General features: G+C 47.2%; 1 protein-coding gene across 1 annotated transcript in view; it reads left to right on the top strand.

Annotated features, from left to right (window-relative positions):
• The window catches only part of adamts6 (ADAM metallopeptidase with thrombospondin type 1 motif, 6), a 63,731-nt gene that overhangs the window by 22,865 nt on the left and 30,866 nt on the right, over positions 1-10,000 (top strand). Inside the window, exons 9-11 of the mRNA XM_053515516.1 lie at positions 2,899-3,045; positions 5,127-5,268; positions 9,595-9,702. Coding sequence (XP_053371491.1) covers positions 2,899-3,045; positions 5,127-5,268; positions 9,595-9,702 — 397 coding nt within the window. The remainder of the gene's footprint in view (positions 1-2,898; positions 3,046-5,126; positions 5,269-9,594; positions 9,703-10,000) is intronic.

Below are 10,000 nucleotides of genomic sequence, written 5' to 3'. Positions count from 1 at the left end.
AGTTCCGGCACACCAAAGGGTTAACATAACGTGTTGATGTGGTGAAGTTTTCTGAAAGTAAGGTGAAGTGTGTGTGTGTGTGTGTGTGTGTGTGTGTGTGTGTAACCTCAGTGTGTGGAGTCTCCAGTGTGAGCACTGTGTAACAGTCACGGGTAAATCTGGAACTTTGCGGTTTTTCAGTCACATGACCAGCTGTGATTCTTGACTTATTTACTACTGAAGAGAGAGAGTGAAAAAGAGAGAGAGAGAGTGGTGAGGGAGAGACAGAGGGAGAGAGAGAGTGGTGAGGGAGAGAGAGAGAGGGAGAGAGAGAGGGAGAGAGAGAGTGGTGAGGGAGAGAGAGAGTGGTAGGGAGAGAGAGAGGGAGAGAGAGTGAGGGAGAGAGAGAGGGAGAGAGAGAGTGGTGAGGGAGAGAGAGAGAGGGAGAGAGAGAGGGAGAGAGAGAGTGGTGAGGGAGAGAGAGAGGGAGAGAGAGAGTGGTGAGGGAGAGAGAGAGTGGTGAGGGAGAGAGAGAGTGGTGAGGGAGAGAGAGAGAGGGAGAGAGAGAGTGGTGAGGGAGAGAGAGAGTGGTGAGGGAGAGAGAGAGAGGGAGAGAGAGAGTGGTGAGGGAGAGAGAGAGGGAGAGAGAGAGTGGTGAGGGAGAGAGAGAGTGGTGAGGGAGAGAGAGAGTGGTGAGGGAGAGAGAGTGAGAGAGAGAGAGGGAGAGAGAGAGTGGTGAGGGAGAGAGAGAGGGAGAGAGAGAGTGGTGAGGGAGAGAGAGAGTGGTGAGGGGAGAGAGGGGGAGAGAGGGGGAGAGAGAGAGTGAGGGAGAGAGAGGGAGAGAGAGAGTGAGGGAGAGAGAGTGAGGGAGAGAGAGAGTGAGGGAGAGAGAGAGTGGTGAAGGAGAGAGAGAGTGGTGAAGGAGAGAGAGGGAGAGAGAGAGTGGTGAAGGAGAGAGAGAGTGGTGAAGGAGAGAGAGGGAGAGAGAGAGTGGTGAGGGAGAGAGAGTGAGGGAGAGAGAGAGTGGTGAGGGAGAGAGAGAGTGGTGAAGGAGAGAGAGGGAGAGAGAGAGTGGTGAAGGAGAGAGAGGGAGAGAGAGAGTGGTGAGGGAGAGAGAGGGAAGAGAGAGTGGTGAGGGAGAGAGAGAGTGGTGAGGGAGAGAGAGAGAGGGAGGGAGAGAGTGGTGAGGAAGAGAGTGTTTATAGCTGCTGTAGCGTAAGTGAGAAGAGGAACTCACTCGCGTCCAGGACATTAAGTGTAACTATAATCAGATAAAACATAACATAAAGTTCTTTAATAAATAATTGTACTTGTTGCTGTTTGTACTCTGGTGTGTATTCTTCTCCCAAACAGCAGAACCCCAAGTTCATTGACCTAGCCAGAACCCCAAACATTTGGAACAACATGACTGTAAAATGTTGTTCAGAATATTGGAAGAGCTGATCAGCCACGTGTCAGTGTGAGTGAGGGCTCGCAGACATGCCAGGGTCATCTGTTAGGAGTAGTGTCTGTGTCTGTTCAGGGAACAAGGGTGTGTGTGTGTGTGTGTGTGTGTGTGTGTGTGTGTGTGTGCTCTCAGTCGTAAAAATACTCTGCGATGTGTTCAGCTGGAGAGAGACAGAGAGATACAGACGGAAAGATGGAGAGAGAGACAGACAGACAGAGAGAGACAGAAAAAGACAGATGGTGAGAGAGACAGATGGATAGACAGATGGTGAGACAGCGAGAGACACAGATGAGAGAGACAGATAGAAAGAGAGACAGATGGAGAAAGACAGATAGAGAGAGAGAGCGTGAGAGTAACAGACAGAGAGAGACCGATGGAGAGAGAGACAGACGGAGAGACAGATGGAAAGAGAGACAGACGGAGACATAGAGAGAGGGGAAACAGATGGAGAGAGAGACAGCGAGAGACAGACGGAAAGAGAGAGACAACGAGAGACAGACGGAGAGAGAGAGACAGAGAGAGAGAGACAGAGAGAGAGAAAGCGAGAGACAAACAGAGAGAGAGAGACAGAAAGAGACAGACGGAGAGAGAGACAGCGAGGGACAGACGGAGAGAGAGACAGAGAGAGACAGACGGAGAGAGAGACAGATGGAGAGAGAGAGACAGAGAGAGCGAGACAGCGAGAGACAGACGGAGAGAGAGAGACAGAGAGAGACATTGCTAAGATGATGTGTGTGCAGCAGCAGCATCAGCTGGGAACTTGTTGTGAGTGAGACATGTGTGTGAGCATGCAGGAGTGTGTGTGTGTGTGGGGGGGGGGGGGGGGGGGGTTGGCAGAGTGAGTGTAAGACTAGAAATGTGAGTGTTAGTGTTTTAGAGAGAATTTGAGAGAGACGAAAGTCTGAGACTGTGTGTGTGTGTGTGTGTGTGTGTGTGTGTGTGTTTGTATGAGAGAGAGAGAGACAGAGAGCACGTAAGCTCCTGTATGTGTGTGTGTGTGTGTGTGTGTGTGTGTGTGAGAATGTGAGAGAATGAAGTTGTAACTGTGAGTGTGACAGTGTGTAAATGATAAGTGCAGTCATGAGGTATTATGAGTGTGTGTGTGTGTGTGTGTGTGTGTCAGGTCCCAGCAGGTAGGCGTGTCCCCTCTCAGCGCCGCTCTGTGTTTAACCCTGTAATTACTGCCTGACGGCGCAGCACACAGGTGCTCATTAGGACTTTCTCAACCTGTAGAAGTTCTAGACAGCTCATGACCTTTGACCCCGCTGTCCTACACATCCAGCTGTTTCAGAGTCAGAGAAAGCCCCGCCCTTTAGCAGTCTGGCCACAGGAGACGTCCTGCACTACGGTTTAAACATCTCAGTGCTGAGGAGAGCTGCCCGAGCTTGTCCTAACTTTAAGTGGAAGGTGTTTGATTAACAGCTCTGGGACGTCCTCTGACTCCGCCTACTGGTGTGTTCCTCCTCTCACAGCTTCGGAATGAACCATGATGGAATCGGGAACGCCTGCGGGACCAAGGGGCACGAGACGGCCAAGCTGATGGCAGCACACATCACAGCCAACACCAACCCGTTCTCCTGGTCCACCTGCAGCAAGGACTACATCACCAGCTTCCTGGAGTAAGTTCTCCTTCTCCCACTCTCAATCGCTATGGTTCCAGGGTTCTCATGGTTTCTTTAGATCTTACATTAAGAGTTTCTACTCCAAACCCTGTCTAAAATTTAAACCTTGTGGTCATGGGTGATACGGAGACGTTTTTAATGGAACCTTTAAGAACCTTGTTTGACCTGTGAGTGTGAGAAACACCGGAGCGTTGATCAGAGTAAACGTGTGACCTAAGCAGATACTAACACAGAGACAAACCGGACGTGTGCTGTACAATGCACTGCACTGTACTGGGCTGCTCCTCACCGCTCAGGTAATGAAAAGGGAAGCAGACTGAAGGTTCTTGGAAAGGGTTCTTGGTAAAAGAATGTAGATCACATGTTCATCTACACCACCATCACTCACACAGAAAACCCCCAAACTTCTCATTCTAGTTGTCCATAAGACACATCCATTATTCCCATTAGAGAGCCGGTCTGGACTTTTATTTCCTTTGCAAACCTCAAAGTTGTTTAACCTACAGAGAGAACTTAGAAACCAGTGGAACCCAAAAAACCCTGCAAACATCTGAATCTTGCGTGAGATCCGCATTTTGCAGTCCTGTATCTTTTATTTCCGGCTCGTACATCGCTCATCTGTGATCAGAACGTCTCTCATTTCTCTCTCGCTCTTCATATATCAGATTTTGGAAGTGTCGCAGCGCTTGCTTGCCAGATAAACAGCTTGGGGTCTGGAGCAGGCGTCCGTTTAGAGGTTTGCCGTGGCTTTTCTAGAGAGAAGCTTTATTAACAAAATGCTTTTGTGTAGAGGCTTCAGACAGACAGAGTCTGGACCGACAGCGTCCAGACAGACAGAGTCTGGACAGAAAGCGTCCAGACAGACAGCGCCCGGACAGACAGCGTCCAGACAGACTGACGACTAATGGACGTCTTTCTTACAGTTTTAGATTGAAAACATTTCCTTTGAGTCTAAAAACAGCTTTTTGTCCCTTCGCATTACATCAGATATCCAGCGGGTCTCATTTGGGAGGAAGTTCTGTTGACATTTCTTCTAATCGTTTCTATTTTTAAAACGACTATTTTGTCTCCCTCTAAAGCAATAAACTGAGAGGTCTGTGTTGGTACGTTAAGAATCCGAGGGGGTTTAAGCCAGGATTGTGTTTCTCCCAGCAGAGGGAATCGCGTGGAAGCCAAAGTAAAGGATTATTCCACCAAACAACACGGGAAAAAAAGGAAAGGATGTAACCGAATACGGCGTCAGCCGTTCCCCCCGTCGCCCCGGGCAAAAAGTGTGTGTTTCTTTCCTTTCCTTTCCGATATATTTGGTTTAGTTTTGAATTAGATTAGCCTTCCAATATTCTAGTGGGAAGCCAAAGATCCCTGTTTCAGCCGAAGCTTCCTCTGGCACGTTAAACAGAAACCAGATTCCTGAGCCTTGTGTTGTTTGTTGCTGCGGTGTTTCACTGCTCGGACCGGCTCCAGAGACTGAGGCTAGCCTTCCCACTCGTCCGTCCTGGTGTTACTGTAAAGGTGTTTAGACACCTCGCTGCTCCGTCCCTGATAAATGTTAGTGTTTCTTCACAAATTCCCTGTCCAGACACGTCTCTGAGATGTTCATCCTCCAGATTAAGAATACTCAGAACCCAAGAAAACATCTGGTTCGCGGCCTTCGCCTGGTCCACGCTCGTTTTTTGTTTCTTTTTTTTTCCCGCTGTCTCTCTCTAGCGTGTCTCGGAGTAGCAGATGCAGCGGTTCCACCCCTACATGTGAGTGGTTCTTCAGAGCATCCATATTTCTCTCTGACTAAGCAGACTAAACACACCGCTGCATTTCTTCTTTCCTTACATCCTATCTTTCACTCCTTACTTCACCGGCGCTTCAAAGGCTTTCATTCGGGGCCAAGAGCACCATATAAGCCTAGGCGTCTGGGTTTTAAGGACGCTGTCTGTCATTCGGCGAGCTCAGCTTTACGCTTCTCACGCTCTCGTTTTACATTTCTTACGGGTTTTTGTGTTTGTAGATGATTGTTCCGATCGCTGTGTGAAAAGTGAGCGCTGTCCAAGAGGAAGGCCTATTGAAGTTTGTTTCTTTGACAGCTCAGGTCGGGGAACGTGTTTGGACAACGAGCCCCTGAAGCGCGACTTCCTGTACCCCACCGTGGCTCCGGGGCAGGTGTACGACGCCGACGAGCAGTGTCGCTTTCAGTACGGCGCCTCCTCCAGACAGTGCAAATATGGGGTAAGAAGAACGCAGCGCACGCTCACTCTCTCTCTCCGTCTGACCTCATCATCACCATTAATGCTCTGGAGCTCGAGCTGAGGAGCGAGTCTCCGCCTCACACAGACCGGCCCACAGGGTCTTAGGAACAGACTTTGTTGAGAACGTGCATCACTCCATAGTTTAAACTTTTATGTACGGCAAAACACACAGTGTGAAAACGGATTTATTCCAAAAGAAATAATGATTATAAGAGCAGCATTAATGCAGTTCATTAATAAGAAGGATAATTTTATGTGGTTTAAGTCAATATCTAAAAATTTTAAAGATTTTAAACTTCCTGTGGTGTAAGAGGAATAAAACACGCAGGGATTTAGCTGAAAACAATTAACTTCATATAGGAAATAAACTGTACTTTTCACACTACAGCCATTTATAAAAAAGTTTTATTACATAACTATACATTATACTATTGAATCACTTTACTGTAGTGATGCACAATTATATATATAACATATATAGAGCACAATTCTATATATATAATATAACGTGTGTAATTGCACAATGATGTGATTCCAATGACTATGCTATAGACGTCTGGGTTTTAAGGACACTATAGCATAGTCATTGAAATCACATTATGGACGTGTCCAGTTACACACCCGGGTCAGTCTGATCTCAGAACTCACAGTGTGTTTGTCCCTCTGAATGAAAAGATGCAGCAGTGAGACGTTGCAAAAAAAAAAAAAAAAAACCTTTAAGCCCTGAGGAAGATTTACGGAGATGTCAGGGATTAAATGATGGCTGTTTCTGATCTTTATGTAAGTTTGATTATGAGGAATGATGAGGAATAACTCAGGAAGCCGCTTGTGCAGAACCAGGCCGGCGGTTAAAGCTCTTGGAAGAGACGCCATGCCAAACGACAAGTTATTATTTTCCCCACTGACCCAAGAGGGACCGGCTGGAGGACGCTGATGTGTTCCCCAGGCTGGTCTACAGCAGAAGATCTCTCCTCTGATGCTCGAGTTAAAGTCTTGTAAACGTATATCACGTTCATTAAGAAGCATCAGTACCTCTCCAGCTAACAGCTGTTACTCAGATCGGTCTCGGAACGGTCCAGACGCTGACGGTATTTTCGGTTCTGCGTGGACGTCTGGATCTGTTATCATCTCAGTGTGAGCAGATGACGGAGCAGACCTCGGGCTGATATACTGGACTGGTGCGCTCCGTATCTGCTTCGCTGCTTCGCTAGGAGAAGAGTCCTGCTTAACTTCCTGTTAAAAATAAATGGCTGTCTGGAACTTGCGGAAGGTGCACGTCGATAGTATGATTGTATCCGACTGGTCAGAAAGTGTTTTATTAATTAACACTAATTCTCCAGCAGTGCAGGTTTATATTAATGCATAATGGTTTCTACAGCATCGGATCATTTATGGAAGGAGTCTCCGGTGTGAGCGCTTGGGAGCATATGGAAATACGGCTGCTGATAAACGACTGAAGCGGAAATTTAATTTCATGAGATTACAGATATTTTGTCGAGAAGGAAGATGTGAGAGCAGATGCCTGAACGAGCACCCTGTAATTTTTCACTTAACTGCGATCAGAATGAGAGACGGTCACTGGGAGGACGAGAGCCAGTCTTTCCTTGGCTCAGTTTTATTACAGTGTGTAGCGTTAGTGGATTCTGACAGTCTCGTCCGTTTTAGCCAGACGTCTGTTTAACCATTAAATTCACCACTGTTTCACAAATCGCTCATGCGGATCTGAGGCCGGGAGCGACCCGGAGTTTACATTTAACACGATCCCACCTCCGGACGAGCACGCTAACAAGAAATACACACGCAGGACAGATGGAGAGCTGAGAGGAATCGAGCTTAATGAGCAGCTGTACATATTAAATTATCAAATTTCTTAAAAGAATTTGGTGCTTTGGTGCCAGTTTTGCAAACGATTAGCTCAGCTGCTTAAAAAGGAGGATTTACAGAAAAAGAAATGAGCACGGGATTGTTAGTGTCACAAAGTATTAAATAATAATACTGATTGTTTATAATAATTGTAACAGTAATTATAACTGGGTATAAATATCTTTTCCGGTAGTTTCAGCCGTCATACCGTCTGTTTAACCATTAAATTCACCACTGTTTCACAAATCGCTCATCCTCATACTGAGACTGAAACACGCCGAATGGACCGGAAGCCCGTCCTGAGCGACTGCAGAGACGACGCTCGACCCTGTTGACCCTCGCGCGAGGTGCAGACGGACGCTGCGCTTCTTGTAGCCGTTTCGCGTTTGTCCTCGTTCGGTCGTGGCGCAGCAACGGGTCCCGACAGGCCGAGAGGGAGTCGCCGTGTTGAACGCGCTTCCGCTGCATTTACATTTGGCACCGGTGGCTTCAGGTCGATCTGTCTGCGTCCCGGAGGTTTGGAACCCAGCCTGCTGGAGGGTGTTACGCCGCGCTCGCGCAGCCACAGAGCTCGCGGCCTGATTAAGGAAGACAGACGAACAGTGGCGCGGTCATCGGGTCATGGAGATGCGCAGGGTGTTACGTCATCCAGTGTATTTGGGAACGCGGGTGGATGCAGATGTCATGCTGTTGGCTTAAGGTGAGGCTTTTTCAGGGCCTCGACTCAAACTGTGCTCAAGAGCCGGGGCAGAAATTAATGGAAATCAAACTCTGGCCAGAGGCGGTGATGGAGAGTGTGTGTGTGTGTGTGTGTGTGTGTGCAACAAGAAGAGTAACTCAAGTTATTTTTACACGACTGAGATCAAGACACAGGTCGAAATGTTCTAGGGGTTTTAAAGTGTATTGATTAAAAAACAACAACAATAAAGAGGCTGGATTGCGCCAGCGGTCTGAACGGAACACTTAGTTTTACTGGCAGTTGCAGTGCACTGATTTGGAGCTACGCTGCTAATGCTAATGATTAGAAATAGTTTAATGCTCAGGGTTTTGGCCTTGGATTGTAAATGATGGAACAGTTTTTATTTTTACATCAGGAACTAATTTGCTTTGATTGAATGGATGATAGTTTGGTCTTTAATCTGCTCAGGTGATCTGATTTCACCCGCAACGCAAAAGAGCGCAACTTACAAAAAAGTGCTTATTGATGCAGCAGTTATCTAGTGTGAAGCCTAAATGAACTTTCTTGGACATAAAGTCTAATTCCCATGTGGATTCAAAGTTAAACAAAAATAAGTCTAAACAGGTACTAGACTGAGGTTTAGGATTTAAGAGGTTTAAGATCATGAAGTTGTACAAAATGGTTGGATTTAAGGCTGTTGTAGTGGAGTAACACTGGAACCTGTAGAGATCTGCGTCCTCAGCTCCTTGTGTGTGTTTAAGGCAGTAAAACCTTCAGTGGATGAATGGTATGGACATCCTAATGTCCATGCGGCGTGTCCCTGTCCCTCCAGTCCCCCGTCAGTGCCGTGTGATTTGTTTTTTATTAAAACCAGACGTGGAGATGCAGCAGACGTGACATGAGACAGAGCGGTCACTGCCGGATCAGCCGAGTGACTCGCGTCTCTGAGGGGTCGGATGGTGAACTCTACCCCGTAAGTCTTTTTCATGAGTTCTGCTCCTTCGTCTCACACACTCGTCCTGCAAATGCTTTGAAGTCGAGCCTTTAAAAATGGCTGAGTGCTCGTTAAAGCGGGAATCCTACACGAGGTCGTCCCGGGCTCGTTGCTGTAACGCCTCCACGCGCCTCCTCTCGACTCGTCCGAGACGCCGGCCCCGAGACGATCAAGGCTTAAGACATAAAGTATAAGGGTTAAGACTGAAGCCCTGATCATGTGTGTATGCAAACTCCACATGTTTCTTTACTCTTGTGCTTTCAATAAAATTCCCATTCACACGAATCTCTGTGTTTTTGTCCCTCACTGCACTCCAAGAGTGATCTGAAATCGCTCACAGGCGCACCCTAGCAGCAGCAGCATGTCATCAAGCCCCATGCAAGAGTTTGTAGTGAGTGTCAGAGACGGAGAAATGCAAAGAAAAATAAAAAAGTGAAGATTATTACGTGTGACAGATGAGGAGGAGGAGGAGCTGCTGCTTCTCCTGGGTTTAATCCGAAATCAGGATCCCAGGCTGAAACACTGAGAACAAAATACATTTTAAATCTCATTATAGATTTTGAAGGAGATGAAGTTTTGTCCTCTATCTACTATAAGTGTGCAGTGTTTTATTAACTGTGATTTCAGACTGCCGTCCCACTGCTTCAACCACAAAATCATGCATTTATTAAAGAAACATCCTCAACTGGAGCGACACTGGTGCGAGGTCTGGAGAGGCTTTCCCTCCGGTTGATGTATTCTGACCAACTCGCTTTTGCCTTCTTTCCTAGGAAGTGTGTAGAGAGCTCTGGTGCCTTAGCAAAAGTAACCGCTGTGTCACTAACAGTATTCCAGCTGCAGAAGGAACGCTGTGCCAAACCGGCAGCATCGAGAAAGGGGTAAGTCACAAACCCTCCATCTTCAGCACTCACTTCAGACTCTTTAACACGGCTAGAGACAGTCAGAGGGGAAGACGTGACTCTAAGGCTACAGGACGGAGGAGTAACAAGCTGCAATAGTGTTTTGGTCTTATTAACATAGAGAGAGAGAGAGAGAGAGAGAGAATACGAGTGTGTATAGCTACTATAACGTAAGTGCAACAAGGACTCACTCGCTTCACTGCTGAAGTGTCGTTGTGTATAAGGAATCAAACACTTTGAGGCGTGCTGTCAGAGGAAAATAATCCATTTCTGCAGT

This window comes from Clarias gariepinus, chromosome 17 (genome assembly GCF_024256425.1).
Source record: "Clarias gariepinus isolate MV-2021 ecotype Netherlands chromosome 17, CGAR_prim_01v2, whole genome shotgun sequence".
NCBI classification, from domain to species: Eukaryota; Metazoa; Chordata; class Actinopteri; order Siluriformes; family Clariidae; genus Clarias; species Clarias gariepinus.
The sequence above is the reverse complement of the archived record's forward strand: the minus strand, read 5'-3'. Positions and strand labels throughout refer to the sequence as shown.